Genomic DNA, 16,659 nt, shown 5'->3' on the forward strand with positions numbered 1-16,659 from the left:
GTTAATGTAGCTTAACCACCAAAGCGAGGCACTGAAGATGCCTAGATGAGACCATAAAACTCCATAAACACATAGGTTTGGTCCCGGCCTTTCCGTTAGCTACAGGCAAGCTTACACATGCAAGCATCCGCCCCCCTGTGAAAATGCCCTCCAAAACGCCTACGCGACCAAGAGGAGCAGGTATCAAGCACGCCACTAGGGCTGCTCACGACGCCTTGCTTAGCCACGCCCCCACGGGAAACAGCAGTGACAAATATTAAGCAATGAACGAAAGTTTGACTAAACTATGCCTCTTAAGGGTTGGTAAACTTCGTGCCAGCCACCGCGGTCATACGATTAACCCCAGTTAACAGACGTACGGCGTAAAGCGTGTTTAAGGGAATCCCGCAAATAGAGCCAAACCCTAGCTACGCCGTAAAAAGCCCTAGCTACTGGAAGCCCCCCCACGAAAGTGGCTTTAAAAATGCCCAAAGACACGACAGCTAAGGCTCAAACTGGGATTAGATACCCCACTATGCTTAGCCCTAAACCTACAGAGTTCTACATAACAAAATTCTTCGCCAGAGTACTACGAGCCACCGCTTAAAACTCAAAGGACTTGGCGGTGCTTCACATCCACCTAGAGGAGCCTGCTCTATAATCGATAAACCTCGATAAACCCCACCAACCCTTGCCACCCCAGCCTGTATACCGCCATCTTCAGCAAACCTTGAAAAGGAAGTGCAGTAAGCCCAACCGCAGTACGCAAAAACGTTAGGTCAAGGTGCAGCCCATGGGTTGGGAAGTAGTGGGCTACATTTCCTATGCCCGGGACACCACACGAAAGTCCCCGTGAAACCGGTGACTAAAGGAGGATTTAGCAGTAAACTGGGAATAGAGTGCTCAGTTGAACAAGGCCATGAAGCACGCACACACCGCCCGTCACCCTCCTCAAATACCAACAACACACCCAGATCCTCTCTACACGTGTTACACCTACTAGAGGAGACAAGTCGTAACAAGGTAAGCGTACTGGAAAGTGCGCTTGGATTATCCAAAGTGTAGCTTAAATCCTAAAGCATCTAGCCTACGCCTAGAAGATATCATACAAACTGACCACTTTGAGCCGTACCTAGCCCGAACCAACCACAACAAAACCACCATCACCGGATTAATCAAAACATTTACCCTTAAAAAGTATAGGAGATAGAAAGTCCAATCGGCGCAATAGAGAAAGTACCGCAAGGGAATGCTGAAAGAAACCACCAAAGCAACAAACAGCAAAGCTTACCCCTTGTACCTTTCGCATAATGATTTAACTAGACTGACTTAGCAAAGAGATACTTAAGTTAATGACCCCGAAACCAGACGAGCTATTTACAAGCAGCCTAACAGGGCAAACTCATCTATGTGGCAAAATAGTGAGAAGACTTATAAATAGAGGTGACACGCCTACCGAGCCTGGTGATAGCTGGTTGTCCAGTAAAAGAACCTTAGTTCAAACTTAAGCCTACCCAAAACACCCACAATTATTCCGTAGACTTAAGAACTAGTCTAAAAAGGGACAGCTTTTTAGACACAGGCTACAACCTTTACTAGAGAGTAAAAAAACCCAAACCCGTCCCATAGTGGGCCAAAGAGCAGCCACCAATAAAGAAAGCGTTCAAGCTCAACAACCTACCAAGAACTAATAATTCAACTCCTAGAGTAAACCTGGACCATTCTATAGCAGCATAGAAGAGACAATGTTAATATGAGTAACAAGAAATATTTTCTCCCCGCACAAGTGTATATCACGAACGAATGCCCACTGATAGTTAACGCACATGAACCTGGCACAAACAGCAAGCCTTTCATCCACCTAACCGTTAACCCAACACAGGAGTGCCTCAGGGAAAGATTAAAAGGAGCAAAAGGAACTCGGCAAGCACAAACCCCGCCTGTTTACCAAAAACATCACCTCTAGCATCCAAAGTATTAGAGGCACTGCCTGCCCAGTGACATATACGTTCAACGGCCGCGGTATCCTAACCGTGCAAAGGTAGCACAATCACTTGTTCCCTAAATAGGGACTTGTATGAATGGCCACACGAGGGTTTCACTGTCTCTTTCTCCCAATCCGTGAAATTGACCTCCCCGTGAAGAGGCGGGGATGCCACGACAAGACGAGAAGACCCTATGGAGCTTCAATTAACCAGCCTAAGAACACGCCCCTCTCCTCCCAAGGGACTCAAAACAACACCCAACTAGGCTGGCAATTTAGGTTGGGGCGACCTCGGAGTATAAAAAACCCTCCAAGCAGCTACAAGCTCAGACTTACCAGTCAAAGCCACATGAACCACCACGATCCAAGGCCTTTGATCAACGAAACAAGTTACCCTAGGGATAACAGCGCAATCCTATTCAAGAGTCCATATCGACAATTAGGGTTTACGACCTCGATGTTGGATCAGGACATCCCGATGGTGCAGCAGCTATCAACGGTTCGTTTGTTCAACGATTAAAGTCCTACGTGATCTGAGTTCAGACCGGAGCAATCCAGGTCGGTTTCTATCTATCCTAACGCCTCTCCCAGTACGAAAGGACAAGAGAAGCGGGGCCCCCCTGAAACAAGCGCCCTCTACACAAACAACGGATGACAAAACTCTCAACCCGACATGTAGTAAACAAACCCGCCCTAAACCAGGGCCCAATTAGAGTGGCAGAGACCGGTTACTGCTTAAAACTTAAGCCTTTACTCACAGAGGTTCAAATCCTCTCTCTAATAAAATGTTCTTGCCAAACCTCTTAATAACAATCGCCCCCATTCTCCTAGCCGTAGCCTTCCTGACCCTCATCGAACGAAAAATCTTAGGCTATATACAGCTACGCAAGGGGCCCCTGGTAGTAGGGCCATACGGACTCCTACAGCCAATCGCAGACGCCATAAAACTATTCACAAAAGAACCACTACGCCCACTCACATCCTCCACAACCATATTCCTACTAGCCCCTGTCCTAGCCCTCACCCTGGCCCTCACCATGTGAATCCCCATACCAATACCCCACCCCCTCACCAACATAAACCTAAGCCTGCTCTTCATACTAGCCATATCCAGCCTGGCAGTATACTCCATCCTCTGATCTGGCTGAGCCTCAAACTCGAACTACGCACTAATCGGGGCCCTACGAGCTGTAGCCCAAACTATCTCCTATGAAGTAACCCTAGCCATAATCCTCCTATCAGTCCTCCTCATAAACGGCTCATACTCACTCTCCTCCCTAATCCTAACCCAAGAGCACACATGATTAATACTCCCCTCCTGGCCCCTGATAATAATATGATTCACCTCTACCCTAGCAGAAACCAACCGAGCACCCTTTGACCTCACAGAAGGTGAATCGGAGCTTGTCTCTGGCTTCAATGTGGAATACGCGGGGGGACCCTTCGCCCTATTTTTCCTAGCAGAGTACACAAACATTATCATAATGAACACCCTCACCACAACTCTCTTTCTGGGGGCATACAACAACCCAAACACCCCAGAACTATATACCACCAATCTCGCAACCAAAACCCTCCTCCTCACCACAACATTCTTATGAATTCGGGCCTCCTACCCCCGCTTCCGATACGATCAACTAATACACCTCCTATGAAAAAATTTCCTGCCCCTGACCCTAGCCCTATGCATATGACACACAACCCTACCAACCACCACAGCCGCCACCCCTCCCCAAACCTAAGAAATATGTCTGATAAAAGAGTTACTTTGATAGAGTAAAGCATAGAGGCCACAAACCCTCTTATTTCTAGGACTATAGGAATCGAACCTAACCCTAAGAACCCAAAAATCTTCGTGCCACCACACTACACCAAGTCCTAGTAAGGTCAGCTAATTAAGCTACCGGGCCCATACCCCGGAAATGTCGGTTCATATCCCTCCCATACTAATAAACCCCCTTGTCTCCACCACAATTATGTCAACAATGATCTTAGGGACAACCATCGTAATAACTAGCTCACACTGGCTGATAGTGTGAATAGGCTTCGAAATAAACATACTAGCCGTCATCCCAATACTGACAAAGACCCACCACCCACGCTCCACAGAAGCAGCCACCAAATACTTCCTCACCCAGACCACCGCATCCATGCTACTAATACTAGCCGTAATCACCAACCTACTAGACTCCAACCAATGAACTACCACAAGTATAACCAACCCCACAGCCTCAACTATCCTAACCCTAGCCCTAGCAATAAAACTAGGCCTCTCCCCCTTCCACTTCTGAGTACCAGAAACCACCCAAGGCATCCCTCTATTCCCCGGCCTAATCCTACTCACCTGACAAAAACTAGCCCCACTATCAGTCCTATATGACCTATACACCAACATCAACCCCAACCTATTACTCACATTATCTATCCTATCCATCCTAGTCGGCGGTTGAGGAGGCCTCAACCAAACACAATTGCGCAAAATCATAGCCTATTCATCTATCGCCCACATAGGATGAATGACAGCCATCCTCATCTACAACCCCACCATAACTACCCTAAACCTATCAATCTATATTACACTAACTCTCACAATGTTCCTGCTACTTATCTCCACAAAAACCACCACAACCCTATCCCTATCTCACATCTGAAACAAGACCCCCCTAATTACAACAATCGCCCTAACAACCCTCCTATCACTAGGAGGCCTTCCCCCCTTAACCGGCTTCACACCCAAGTGAATAATTATTCAAGAACTAACAAAAAACAACAACATCATCCTCCCTACCATAATAACTATAACAGCCCTCCTCAACCTCTACTTCTACATGCGCCTAACCTACGCCACTTCCCTAACAATGCTCCCCGCAGCAAACAACACCAAGACAAAATGACACCTTACAACCACAAAACAAACAACACACCTAGCCCCCCTAACCATCACCTCAACAATACTCCTACCACTAACACCCATACTATCAACCTTGCACTAGAAGCTTAGGTTAACCACAGACCGGGGGCCTTCAAAGCCCCAAGTAAATAACAACTATTTAGCTCCTGACTAGGGACTGCAAGACCCCGCCTTGCATCTTCTGAACGCAAATCAACCGCTTTTCTTAAGCTAAGCCCCTCCTAGATTGGTGGGCTTCAACCCACGAAACTTTAGTTAACAGCTAAACACCCTAGTCAACTGGCTTCAATCTACTTCTCCCGCCGCCAAGAAAAAAAAGGCGGGAGAAGCCCCGGCAGGATTGAAGCTGCTACTTTGAACTTGCAATTCAATATGCTTAGCACCACAGGGCCTGGTAACAAGAAGACTCAACTCCTGTCTTTAGATTTACAGTCTAATGCCTACTCGGCCATATTACCTATGTTCGTCACTCGTTGACTCTTCTCTACAAACCACAAAGACATCGGCACCCTCTACATAATGTTCGGGGCCTGAGCTGGCATGGTGGGGACTGCACTCAGCCTGCTCATCCGGGCTGAGCTCGGCCAGCCAGGGGCTCTTTTGGGCGATGACCAGATCTATAATGTAGTGGTAACAGCCCATGCTTTCGTAATAATCTTTTTCATAGTGATGCCAATTATGATCGGGGGCTTTGGCAACTGACTAGTCCCCCTAATAATCGGAGCCCCTGACATGGCCTTCCCCCGAATAAACAACATGAGCTTTTGACTTTTACCTCCCTCATTCCTACTCCTGCTTGCCTCCTCAACAATTGAAGCAGGCGCTGGCACCGGCTGAACTGTTTACCCCCCTTTAGCGGGAAACCTGGCCCATGCCGGAGCCTCTGTAGCACTAGCAATCTTCTCCCTCCACCTCGCAGGCGTATCCTCTATCCTAGGGGCCATTAACTTCATTACGACCATCATCAACATGAAGCCCCCAGCCACCTCCCAATACCAAACACCCCTGTTTGTCTGATCCGTTCTAATTACAGCAGTACTACTACTGCTTTCTCTCCCTGTTCTTGCAGCTGGCATCACCATACTACTATCAGACCGAAATCTAAACACAACTTTCTTTGACCCCGCTGGGGGAGGAGACCCTATCCTATACCAACACCTATTCTGATTTTTCGGCCACCCTGAAGTCTACATTCTCATCCTCCCAGGCTTCGGTATCATCTCCCACATTGTAACCTACTACTCCGGCAAAAAAGAGCCTTTTGGTTATATGGGCATGGTGTGAGCCATAATATCTATTGGCTTCTTGGGATTTATCGTATGAGCTCACCACATGTTCACCGTGGGAATAGATGTAGACACACGAGCATACTTTACCTCTGCCACTATAATCATCGCTATCCCTACTGGGGTAAAAGTCTTCAGTTGACTAGCCACTCTGCACGGCGGAAACATTAAATGATCCCCGGCCATACTCTGAGCCCTCGGATTCATCTTTTTATTTACAGTCGGCGGCCTAAAGGGCATTGTTCTCGCCAACTCCTCTCTAGATATCATTCTACACGACACATACTATGTAGTAGCCCACTTCCACTACGTCCTATCCATGGGAGCAGTCTTCGCCATTATAGCCGGCTTTGTGCACTGATTCCCACTATTTACTGGCTACACTCTGAGCGAGACCTGAGCAAAGATCCACTTCCTGGTAATGTTTGTGGGAGTAAATACAACCTTCTTCCCCCAGCACTTCCTAGGCCTGTCCGGCATGCCTCGACGCTACTCTGACTACCCCGACGCCTACACCACCTGAAACACTGTATCCTCCATAGGCTCATTCATCTCCCTTACAGCAGTAATTCTAATGGTATTCATGGTATGAGAAGCATTTATCGCCAAACGAGAAGTCCTCCTGGTAGAGTCAACTACCACAAACCTTGAGTGACTCTACGGATGTCCTCCTCCCTACCATACATGGGAGAAGCCTACATACGTCCATCCAAAATAAGAAAGGAAGGCATCGACCCCCCTAAAAATTAGTTTCAAGCCAACAGCATATCCTCTATGTCTTTCTCCACAAGGAGGCATTAGTAAAAATTACATGACTTTGTCAAAGTTAAGTTATAGGTGAAACCCCTATATGCCCCCATGGCACACCCCTTCCAATTAGGCCTCCAAGACGCAACCTCCCCCATCATGGAAGAGTTATTACACTTCCACGACCACGCTCTAATGATCGTATTTATAATTAGCTCCCTAGTGTTATATATCATTGCGTCCATGCTAACAACCCCACTAACACACACAAGCACAATAGACGCCCAAGAAGTAGAGACCATCTGAACTATCCTACCAGCCATTATCCTAATCACTATTGCCCTCCCGTCTTTGCGAATCCTATATATAATAGACGAGATTAACAACCCGTGCATAACAGTTAAGGCCATAGGACACCAATGATACTGAAGCTACGAGTACAACGACTACGCAGACCTGTCCTTCGACTCCTACATGATCTCCACACCAGACCTAAAGTCCGGAGGCCTCCGCCTGCTGGAAGTAGACAACCGAACAGTTCTGCCCATGGAAATAACTGTTCGAGTACTAGTTTCCTCCGAAGATGTCCTGCACTCCTGAGCCATCCCCTCCCTGGGTCTAAAAACGGACGCCGTTCCAGGCCGACTCAACCAGGCGACGCTCCTATCCACCCGACCAGGCCTGTATTACGGACAATGCTCTGAAATCTGCGGCTCAAACCACAGCTTCATGCCCATTGTTCTCGAAACAGTCCCCCTGACGCACTTTGAGAAATGATCTACAACAATACAATAGCCTATTAAGAAGCTATTCAGCGCTAGCCTTTTAAGCTAGAGATCGGGACTACAACTTCCCCTAATAGACATGCCCCAGCTAGACACATCAACATGATCGACCACCGTCTTCTCCACAGTACTCGCCCTATTCACTATTATACAACTAAAAATCTCCACCTACCTGTACCACACAGAACCCGAGCCCAAATCAGCTAAAATAGCCACGCCTCAGACCCCGTGAGAAACTAAATGAACGAAAACCTATTCGCCTCTTTCATTACCCCTGTAATAGCAGGACTGCCCATCGTCACCGCGATCATCATATTCCCTACCCTCCTATTCCCGTCAACGGGCCGACTGGTTAATAACCGTCTAGTGGCCATCCAACAGTGACTCCTCCGCCTGACAGCCAAACAAATACTCTCTCTACACAACCCTAAGGCCCAAACATGAGCCCTTATATTAATATCCCTGATCATATTCATTGGCTCAACAAACCTCCTAGGACTACTGCCCTACTCATTCACCCCTACAACACAACTATCAACCAACCTCAGCATGGCCATTCCCCTATGGGCAGGAACCGTTATCTTAGGTTTCCGACGTAAGACTAAGACATCCTTAGCACATTTCCTACCCCAAGGAACCCCTCTGACCTTAATCCCGATACTAGTAATTATTGAAACAATCAGCCTATTCATCCAACCAATAGCGCTGGCCGTACGCTTAACTGCCAACATCACTGCCGGACACCTGTTAATTCACCTAATCGGAGGGGCAACCCTAGCCCTAATAGACATCAACATATCCGTCAGCTTCATCACATTCGTAATCCTAGTGCTCCTGACAATCCTAGAATTTGCTGTGGCCCTGATCCAAGCCTATGTCTTCACTCTGCTAGTTAGCTTATACCTACATGACAACACTTAATGACCCACCAGATGCACCCCTACCACATAGTTAACCCCAGCCCCTGACCACTTACTGGGGCCCTATCCGCCCTACTACTAACCTCTGGACTAGCAATGTGATTCCACCATAACTCTGTCACACTGCTAGTTCTGAGTTTTTTAACCAACACTCTCACTATTTGACAATGATGACGAGACATTATCCGAGAAAGTACATTCCAAGGACATCATACACCCGCCGTCCAAAAGGGCCTCCGCTACGGAATAGTCCTCTTCATTATCTCAGAGGTTTTCTTTTTCTCTGGTTTTTTCTGGGCCTTCTACCACTCAAGCCTAGCCCCAACACCAGAGCTGGGGGGTCAGTGACCTCCGACAGGCATCACCCCACTTAACCCCATGGATGTTCCCCTTCTAAATACCTCCGTCCTACTAGCCTCTGGCGTATCCATTACCTGAGCCCACCACAGCCTCATAGAGGCAAACCGCAAGCACACAATCCAAGCCCTACTCGTCACAATTATTCTAGGCCTATACTTCACCTTCCTACAAGCATCAGAATACTACGAAGCACCATTTACAATCTCGGATGGGGTCTACGGCTCTACATTCTTTGTAGCCACTGGCTTCCACGGCCTACACGTCATCATCGGCACAACATTCCTCTCTGTGTGCTTCCTACGACAACTAAAATTTCACTTCACCTCCTCCCACCACTTTGGGTTCGAGGCCGCTGCCTGATATTGACACTTCGTGGACGTGGTCTGACTCTTCCTATATGTCTCTATTTACTGATGAGGCTCTTGTTCCCTTAGTATCAACTAGTACATCTGACTTCCAATCAGCTAGCTCCGGTGCACCCCGGAAAGGAATAATTAATATATTTATTACCCTCCTCACCAATACACTACTAGCCACCGCTCTCACCACCCTCGCATTCTGACTCCCCCAAACAAACACCTATACAGAAAAGCTGGGCCCCTATGAATGCGGCTTTGACCCAGTGAGCTCCGCCCGACTACCTTTCTCAATAAAATTTTTCCTAGTAGCAATCACATTCCTACTATTCGACCTAGAAATCGCACTCCTCCTCCCCCTCCCATGAGCCACCCAAGCTAAAAACCTAACAACCGTGCTCCCCCTGGCCCTAATGCTGATAGTCCTCCTAGCCCTCGGCTTAGTCTACGAATGATATCAAGGAGGGCTAGAGTGATCAGAATAATGATAATTAGTTTAAACAAAACAAGTGATTTCGACTCACTAGACTATGACAGCCCTCATAATTATCTAATGACCCTAACCCATCTAAACACCCTCCTGGCATTCGCAATCTCCCTCTCGGGCTTACTCATTTACCGGTCCCACATAATATCTTCACTGCTATGCCTAGAGGGCATAGTTCTATCCCTATTTATAATAATAACAATAAGCACCCTGACCAGTCAGGCAACCCTAACCAACATGCTACCCATTGCCCTATTGGTCTTTGCGGCCTTCGAAGCTGCCCTAGGCCTCTCCCTCCTGGTCACAGTATCAAACACCTACGGAACGGACCACGTACAAAACCTTAACCTACTACAATGCTAAAAATCATTACTCCCACAGTCATACTCATTCCCCTCGCCTGACTGTCAACTACCAAAACCATTTGAATCAACACCACAATACACAGCCTGATAATCTGTATTCTATGCCTCCCCCTCACCAACCAGCCTACCGATAACAGCCTCAACTTCTCCCCTCTATTTTTCTCAGACCCACTATCCACCCCCCTGCTAATGCTGACCACATGACTCCTCCCTCTTATAATCATGGCCTCCCAGTCCCACTTATCCAAAGAACCCCTAGTCCGAAAGAAACTGTACATTACGATACTTATCCTTCTCCAAACTTCTTTAATCCTAACCTTCACGGCCACAGAGCTAATAATATTCTATGTCCTATTTGAAGCAACCCTAATCCCAACTTTAATCATTATCACACGATGAGGAAATCAAGCGGACCGCCTAAACGCAGGGTCCTACTTCCTATTCTACACACTAGCAGGCTCTCTACCACTACTAGTTGCACTAACCTACATCCAAAGCTCAATGGGCACTCTAAACCTCTTGCTAATACAGCATTGAACCACTCCCCTACAAACCTCATGAAACACAAACCTCCTGTGACTGGCGTGTATAATAGCTTTCATGGTAAAAATGCCCCTCTACGGGCTACACCTCTGACTACCAAAAGCTCATGTAGAAGCCCCCATTGCAGGCTCCATGGCCCTAGCAGCCATCCTCCTCAAGCTAGGGGGCTACGGCATCCTACGTATCACAATTTTACTCGACCCAGCCACTGAACCAATGGCCTACCCCTTCATAGTGCTCTCCATATGAGGAATAATTATAACCAGCTCCCTCTGCCTTCGCCAAACAGACCTTAAATCACTCATCGCCTACTCCTCAGTCAGCCACATGGCCTTAGTCATTGCCGCCGCCCTAATTCAAAGCCCCTGAAGCTTTATAGGAGCCACAGCTCTAATAATCGCACATGGCCTAACCTCCTCCCTGCTATTCTGCCTAGCAAACTCAAACTACGAACGAGTGCATAGCCGAACAATACTCCTAGCCCGGGGCCTACAAACCCTGCTGCCCCTAACAGCCATCTGATGACTCCTCGCAAGCCTCACCAACCTTGCCCTCCCGCCCACCATCAACATAATCGGAGAGCTGTTCGTAGTCATATCAATATTCTCCTGATCAAGCCCATCAATTACCCTCATAGGACTCAACATCCTCATCACAGCCCTATACTCACTATACATGTTAATCACCACCCAACGAGGCAAGCACTCACACCACATCAACAATATCTCCCCGGCCTACACACGAGAAAACACCCTAGCAGCCATGCACATCCTCCCCCTGCTACTCCTATCCATTAACCCCAAGATCATTCTGGGAATACTATACTGTAGACATAGTTTAACAAAGACACCAGCATGTGACCCTGGAGATAGAGAATAAGACCTCTTGTCCACCGAAAAAGTACGCAAGAACTGCTAACTCTTCACACCATGCCCAACAACATGGCTTTTTCAAACTTTTAAAGGATAGAAGTTATCCACTGGTCTTAGGAGCCAAGGAATTGGTGCAACTCCAAATAAAAGTAATTAACCTGACCCCCTCCACAACACTTATAGCACTAGCCACGCTAATTATCCCAATTGTAAAAACCCCAGACCCCAAAAACTACCCCTACTACGTAAAAACCACAGTCCTCTACTCTTTCTTGATCAGTATGACCTCCACCACCCTGTACATTTGATCCAACCAAGAAACCATAATCTCCAACTGACACTGAACCACCATCCAGACCCTAAAACTGTCCCTCAGCTTCAAACTAGACTTTTTCTCAATACTATTTATACCAGTGGCCCTGTTCGTAACCTGGTCTATCATAGAATTCTCTATGTGATATATAGCCTCAGACCCAGACATCAACCGATTCTTCAAGTACCTCTTAACATTCCTAATAACAATAATAATCCTAGTCACAGCCAACAATCTCTTCCAACTCTTCGTCGGCTGGGAGGGAGTAGGAATCATGTCCTTCTTGCTAATCGGCTGATGATACGCCCGAGCAGACGCTAACACTGCAGCCCTACAGGCCATTCTCTACAACCGCATTGGAGACGTCGGCTTCATCCTGTCCATAGCCTGATTCCTCACTAACTCCAACACATGAGAGCTCCAACAGATCTTCCTACTCAACCCCGACTGCCCCATGCTCCCCCTCGCAGGCCTAATTCTAGCAGCCGTCGGGAAATCTGCCCAATTCGGCTTACACCCCTGGCTCCCCTCTGCCATAGAAGGCCCAACCCCTGTCTCAGCCCTACTCCACTCCAGCACAATAGTCGTAGCGGGCATCTTCCTACTAATTCGATTCCACCCTTTATTGGAAAGCAACACCCTAGCACAAACAACCATCCTAATCGCAGGGGCTATCACGACTCTATTCGCCGCAATATGCGCCCTCACCCAAAATGATATCAAAAAAATCGTAGCATTCTCCACCTCAAGCCAACTAGGACTAATGATGGTTACCATCGGAATCAACCAGCCCCACCTGGCATTTCTACACATCTGCACCCACGCCTTCTTTAAAGCAATACTATTTATATGCTCAGGCTCAATCATCCACAACCTCCATGACGAACAAGACATCCGAAAAATAGGGGGCCTGTTCAAGACAATACCCCTCACCTCAACCGCAACAACAGTAGGGGCCCTAGCCCTAACAGGAGCCCCCTTCCTAACAGGATTCTACTCCAAAGACGCAATCATCGAAGCAGCTAACACCTCCTACACCAACGCCTGGGCCATCTTAATCACCCTAATCGCCACCACCTTCACTGCCACATACAGTACCCGAATAATTCTTCACACGCTACTAGGGCAACCACGCTCACCCGGCCTGACACCAATCAACGAAAACAACCCCCTCCTACTAAAACCCATCAAGCGCCTCCTCGCCGGAAGCATCTTCGCCGGCTATCTTCTCTCAGCAAACATCCCACCAATAACCACCCCCCTGATAACTATACCAACCCACCTAAAACTCACCGCCCTAACTGTAACACTAGCTGGACTTATCCTAGGCCTAGAGCTCTCCCTAATGACACTCAACCTAAAACTTACATCCCCCTCAAGCCCCACAAAATTCCTAAGCCTACTAGGCTACTTCCCAACCATCCTACACCGACTCCCCCCCGCAGCAAGCCTTTCAATGGGCCAGAAATCAGCATCCACCCTGTTAGACTCTACCTGAACAGAAATTATCCTTCCCAAAACAGCCTCCCTCCTCCAAACAAATCTCGCCGCCCTAACTTCCAATCAAAAAGGACTCGTCAAACTATATTTCCTATCTTTCCTAATTACCCTAATACTAGCCTCCACCTTACTTATCCCCCACGCGTAACCTCTATGACAACCACAACAGCAATAAACAAACACCACCCAGTAATCAACACCAGCCAGATGCCATAATCATATAGACCCGCCACACCCATCACCTCTTTGCCAACAGCCTCTAGCCCGCCCCCACCCCGAACAGCCCAATCACCCAATACATCTAACCCAAAAACCACCCCCAATCCCCCTCCCCCCAACACAGCAAAAACCAACACAAACTCCATAGCCAAACCCACACCAAGAGACCCCAGTAAGACCCCATTAGAAACCCACACCTCCGGGTATTGCTCCATAGCCATTGCCGCCGTATACCCAAAAACCACTAACATTCCACCCAAATAAATCAAAAAGACCATAAGACCCAAAAACGAACCCCCAAACCCCACCACCACCCCACACCCAACACCCCCACTCACAATCAGACCCAACCCCCCATACACCGGAGAAGGCTTAGAAGAGACCCCCACAAAGCCTACCACAAAGACAACACTCAAGACAAATACGACATATTCTGCCATTATTCCTACATGGCTACACCCACGACCAGTGACACGAAGAACCACCGTTGTATTTCAACTACAGGAACAATAATGGCCCACCCCCGAAAAACCCATCCCCTACTAAAAATTATCAACAACTCACTCACAGACCTCCCCACCCCCTCAAACCTCTCAACCTGATGAAACTTTGGCTCCCTCCTAGGAGTCTGCCTGACCACACAAATCCTAACAGGACTATTCCTAGCCATACACTACGCCTCTGACACAGCCACCGCATTCAACTCCGTAGCCCACATCTGCCGAGATGTAAACTACGGATGAGTTCTCCGCTACCTCCACGCCAACGGAGCATCCATATTCTTTATTTGCCTATATATTCACGTAGGCCGAGGACTATACTATGGATCCTACACATACTTAGAAACATGAAACATCGGCATCCTACTCCTCTTCACCACCATAGCCACGGCATTCATAGGCTATGTGCTACCATGAGGGCAGATATCCTTCTGAGGGGCAACCGTCATCACCAACCTCCTATCAGCCATCCCCTACATTGGCACAGACCTTGTCCAATGAATCTGAGGGGGCTTCTCCGTAGACAAAGCCACCCTCTCCCGATTCTTCGCCTTCCACTTCCTAGTCCCCTTCATCATTTCGGCCCTAGTAGCAGTACACCTCCTATTCTTGCACGAAACCGGATCCAACAACCCAACAGGAATCCCCTCAGACCCCGACACAATCCCCTTTCACCCCTACTTCACGATTAAAGACATCCTAGGCTTCCTAATAATACTAATTCTCCTATCAGCCCTAACCCTTTTCTCACCGGACCTACTAGGAGACCCAGACAACTACACACAAGCCAACCCCCTCAACACACCCCCACACATCAAACCAGAGTGATATTTCCTCTTCGCCTACGCAATCCTACGATCAATCCCCAACAAACTAGGGGGAGTCCTGGCACTAGTCATATCCATTCTAATCCTCGCCATCCTACCCTTCCTCCACACCTCCAAACAACGAAGTATAGCATTCCGCCCCCTAAGCCAATGCCTATTCTGACTACTAATAGCGACACTACTCACACTAACATGGGTTGGAGGCCAGCCCGTCGAACACCCTTACGTCATCATCGGCCAAGTGGCATCCATCCTATATTTCCTAACACTCCTTGCCCTCATGCCACTAACAAGCACCATGGAAAACCGCCTACTGAAATGAAGAGTCCCTGTAGTATACAACATTACATTGGTCTTGTAAGCCAAAAAAGGGGATAACTCCCCCATGGACTTCAAGGAGAGGGCCCAAACCCCACCTTCAACACCCAAAGCTGAAATTCTGTATTAAACTACTCCTTGCCCTCTTTACGGACGCCAACAGATGTCATGTGCTACGTCAGCACTGATCCCACGGCTAGCCGTGCACATATGCATAACAGTACATACATGTACTACTACATGTATATGTATAATAGTGCATTATATTATATACCCCATGAATGATTAAGCAAGTATATTAATTTAATGTTCTAGGACATTTACTATGATATACGTACATGCTTATATCTCAGTAGGACATAGTACATATATATTATTAGCCGTGCATACATCGTCCAGACTACGAATATTCAAGTCAATACGAATATTCCGCAAGTAAAAGGAATCTCATAATCTACCAACCTCCGTGAAACCAGCAACCCGCCCAATACGGATCCCTCTTCTTGTCCCAGGCCCATTTAACTTGGGGGTTTCTAACTTGGGTCGTAAACGGCATCTGGTTCTTGCTTCAGGGCCATACAACCTTAGAATCGCCCATACGTTCCCCTTAAATAAGACATCTCGATGGATTAATGACTAATCAGCCCATGCCGCGGCATAACTGTGGTGTCATGCCTTTAGTAGGTTTTTATTTGGGGTATGCTTGGACTCAGCCCTGGCCGTAGAGGCCGGGGTTCAGGAGCATAAAATCCCTACGAGCCTTTTAATGTACCTTCCCCACCAGCATAATGAGGTAGCAGGTCATTCAGTCCATGGAACAAGGACATGCCCAGTCATGTGGAGTGCTTGATTATTGATCCTCGGAAGGTTTGAACCATATGGGGTTATAGGATTCATGGTTACAGGACATACTATGCCCTAAGCCTCCCCGTGCACGTACGTGTATGTGTATGTGCACGTACGTGTATGTGTATGTGCACGTACGTGTATGTGTATGTGCACGTACGTGTATGTGTATGTGTGTATGTGTGTATGTGTGTATGTGTGTATGTGTGTATGTGTGTATGTGTGTATGTGTGTATACGTATACCCGATAACGAAAACATGATCTTTTTAACCGAACAACCCCCCCCTACCCCCCCGTTAAGCCCTGTACTCAATATGCCTATTAATTCTGCCAAACCCCAAAAACAGAATTGACATAAAGCGCACGACAAGCCTAACTAAGACAAAACAACCGCACTACCACACCAAGCAACCAGGCCCCCATACACATACAACCAATTGAACGCCATCACTTTAAGGAAATCATTTTCCTTAAACAGACATCCCCCTAAGTCCATTAAAATTTAGCGGCGCATCCGCTCCAAACCCTAATCAAACAAGC

General features: G+C 47.6%; 13 protein-coding genes and 24 non-coding genes across 37 annotated transcripts, besides 2 other annotated features; 28 read left to right on the forward strand and 9 right to left on the reverse strand. All coding sequences in view use genetic code 2, as the record gives it.

The window, feature by feature from the left end:
• trnF lies at positions 1-70 on the forward strand. Its single transcript has one exon. It is a non-coding gene; the product is annotated as a tRNA-Phe (tRNA).
• 12S rRNA lies at positions 71-1,034 on the forward strand. Its single transcript has one exon. It is a non-coding gene; the product is annotated as a s-rRNA (ribosomal RNA).
• trnV lies at positions 1,035-1,104 on the forward strand. Its single transcript has one exon. It is a non-coding gene; the product is annotated as a tRNA-Val (tRNA).
• On the forward strand, positions 1,105-2,671 carry 16S rRNA. The gene has a single exon. It is a non-coding gene; the product is annotated as a l-rRNA (ribosomal RNA).
• On the forward strand, positions 2,672-2,746 carry trnL. The gene has a single exon. It is a non-coding gene; the product is annotated as a tRNA-Leu (tRNA).
• A 2-nt stretch (positions 2,747-2,748) lies between these two features.
• ND1 (NADH dehydrogenase subunit 1) lies at positions 2,749-3,705 on the forward strand. The gene has a single exon. It carries the CDS (start codon positions 2,749-2,751, stop codon positions 3,703-3,705), a length of 957 nt encoding a protein of 318 aa, YP_008578414.1.
• Positions 3,705-3,774, forward strand: trnI. The gene has a single exon. It is a non-coding gene; the product is annotated as a tRNA-Ile (tRNA).
• Positions 3,772-3,844, reverse strand: trnQ. The gene has a single exon. It is a non-coding gene; the product is annotated as a tRNA-Gln (tRNA).
• Positions 3,844-3,912, forward strand: trnM. The gene has a single exon. It is a non-coding gene; the product is annotated as a tRNA-Met (tRNA).
• On the forward strand, positions 3,913-4,956 carry ND2 (NADH dehydrogenase subunit 2). The gene has a single exon. It carries the CDS (start codon positions 3,913-3,915, stop codon positions 4,954-4,956), a length of 1,044 nt encoding a protein of 347 aa, YP_008578415.1.
• On the forward strand, positions 4,955-5,023 carry trnW. Its single transcript has one exon. It is a non-coding gene; the product is annotated as a tRNA-Trp (tRNA).
• A 2-nt stretch (positions 5,024-5,025) lies between these two features.
• trnA lies at positions 5,026-5,094 on the reverse strand. Its single transcript has one exon. It is a non-coding gene; the product is annotated as a tRNA-Ala (tRNA).
• Positions 5,095-5,167, reverse strand: trnN. Its single transcript has one exon. It is a non-coding gene; the product is annotated as a tRNA-Asn (tRNA).
• Positions 5,168-5,203: an origin of replication (L-strand origin).
• trnC lies at positions 5,200-5,267 on the reverse strand. Its single transcript has one exon. It is a non-coding gene; the product is annotated as a tRNA-Cys (tRNA).
• Positions 5,268-5,332, reverse strand: trnY. The gene has a single exon. It is a non-coding gene; the product is annotated as a tRNA-Tyr (tRNA).
• Position 5,333: 1 nt separating this feature from the next.
• COX1 (cytochrome c oxidase subunit I) lies at positions 5,334-6,878 on the forward strand. Its single transcript has one exon. The coding sequence runs from the start codon at positions 5,334-5,336 to the stop codon at positions 6,876-6,878; it is 1,545 nt and encodes a 514-aa protein (YP_008578416.1).
• Positions 6,874-6,947, reverse strand: trnS (the record flags this gene model as incomplete). The annotated part of the gene is made up of 1 exon: positions 6,874-6,947. It is a non-coding gene; the product is annotated as a tRNA-Ser (tRNA).
• A 2-nt stretch (positions 6,948-6,949) lies between these two features.
• On the forward strand, positions 6,950-7,018 carry trnD. The gene has a single exon. It is a non-coding gene; the product is annotated as a tRNA-Asp (tRNA).
• COX2 (cytochrome c oxidase subunit II) lies at positions 7,019-7,702 on the forward strand. Its single transcript has one exon. The coding sequence runs from the start codon at positions 7,019-7,021 to the stop codon at positions 7,700-7,702; it is 684 nt and encodes a 227-aa protein (YP_008578417.1).
• A 2-nt stretch (positions 7,703-7,704) lies between these two features.
• Positions 7,705-7,770, forward strand: trnK. Its single transcript has one exon. It is a non-coding gene; the product is annotated as a tRNA-Lys (tRNA).
• A 1-nt stretch (position 7,771) lies between these two features.
• Positions 7,772-7,972, forward strand: ATP8 (ATP synthase F0 subunit 8). Its single transcript has one exon. It carries the CDS (start codon positions 7,772-7,774, stop codon positions 7,970-7,972), a length of 201 nt encoding a protein of 66 aa, YP_008578418.1.
• ATP6 (ATP synthase F0 subunit 6) lies at positions 7,933-8,613 on the forward strand. Its single transcript has one exon. It carries the CDS (start codon positions 7,933-7,935, stop codon positions 8,611-8,613), a length of 681 nt encoding a protein of 226 aa, YP_008578419.1.
• COX3 (cytochrome c oxidase subunit III) lies at positions 8,613-9,396 on the forward strand. The gene has a single exon. A coding segment is annotated over exon 1 (784 nt).
• On the forward strand, positions 9,397-9,465 carry trnG. The gene has a single exon. It is a non-coding gene; the product is annotated as a tRNA-Gly (tRNA).
• On the forward strand, positions 9,466-9,813 carry ND3 (NADH dehydrogenase subunit 3). The gene has a single exon. The coding sequence runs from the start codon at positions 9,466-9,468 to the stop codon at positions 9,811-9,813; it is 348 nt and encodes a 115-aa protein (YP_008578421.1).
• A 1-nt stretch (position 9,814) lies between these two features.
• On the forward strand, positions 9,815-9,880 carry trnR. Its single transcript has one exon. It is a non-coding gene; the product is annotated as a tRNA-Arg (tRNA).
• A 1-nt stretch (position 9,881) lies between these two features.
• Positions 9,882-10,178, forward strand: ND4L (NADH dehydrogenase subunit 4L). The gene has a single exon. It carries the CDS (start codon positions 9,882-9,884, stop codon positions 10,176-10,178), a length of 297 nt encoding a protein of 98 aa, YP_008578422.1.
• ND4 (NADH dehydrogenase subunit 4) lies at positions 10,172-11,549 on the forward strand. Its single transcript has one exon. A coding segment is annotated over exon 1 (1,378 nt).
• trnH lies at positions 11,550-11,617 on the forward strand. The gene has a single exon. It is a non-coding gene; the product is annotated as a tRNA-His (tRNA).
• On the forward strand, positions 11,618-11,676 carry trnS. Its single transcript has one exon. It is a non-coding gene; the product is annotated as a tRNA-Ser (tRNA).
• A 1-nt stretch (position 11,677) lies between these two features.
• On the forward strand, positions 11,678-11,747 carry trnL. Its single transcript has one exon. It is a non-coding gene; the product is annotated as a tRNA-Leu (tRNA).
• ND5 (NADH dehydrogenase subunit 5) lies at positions 11,748-13,556 on the forward strand. Its single transcript has one exon. The coding sequence runs from the start codon at positions 11,748-11,750 to the stop codon at positions 13,554-13,556; it is 1,809 nt and encodes a 602-aa protein (YP_008578424.1).
• On the reverse strand, positions 13,540-14,067 carry ND6 (NADH dehydrogenase subunit 6). Its single transcript has one exon. It carries the CDS (start codon positions 14,065-14,067, stop codon positions 13,540-13,542), a length of 528 nt encoding a protein of 175 aa, YP_008578425.1.
• trnE lies at positions 14,068-14,139 on the reverse strand. Its single transcript has one exon. It is a non-coding gene; the product is annotated as a tRNA-Glu (tRNA).
• CYTB (cytochrome b) lies at positions 14,140-15,279 on the forward strand. Its single transcript has one exon. It carries the CDS (start codon positions 14,140-14,142, stop codon positions 15,277-15,279), a length of 1,140 nt encoding a protein of 379 aa, YP_008578426.1.
• On the forward strand, positions 15,280-15,348 carry trnT. The gene has a single exon. It is a non-coding gene; the product is annotated as a tRNA-Thr (tRNA).
• On the reverse strand, positions 15,348-15,421 carry trnP. The gene has a single exon. It is a non-coding gene; the product is annotated as a tRNA-Pro (tRNA).
• Positions 15,422-16,659: a D loop (control region).

Source organism: Desmodus rotundus, mitochondrion (genome assembly GCF_022682495.2).
Source record: "Desmodus rotundus mitochondrion, complete genome".
NCBI classification, from domain to species: domain Eukaryota; kingdom Metazoa; phylum Chordata; class Mammalia; order Chiroptera; family Phyllostomidae; genus Desmodus; species Desmodus rotundus.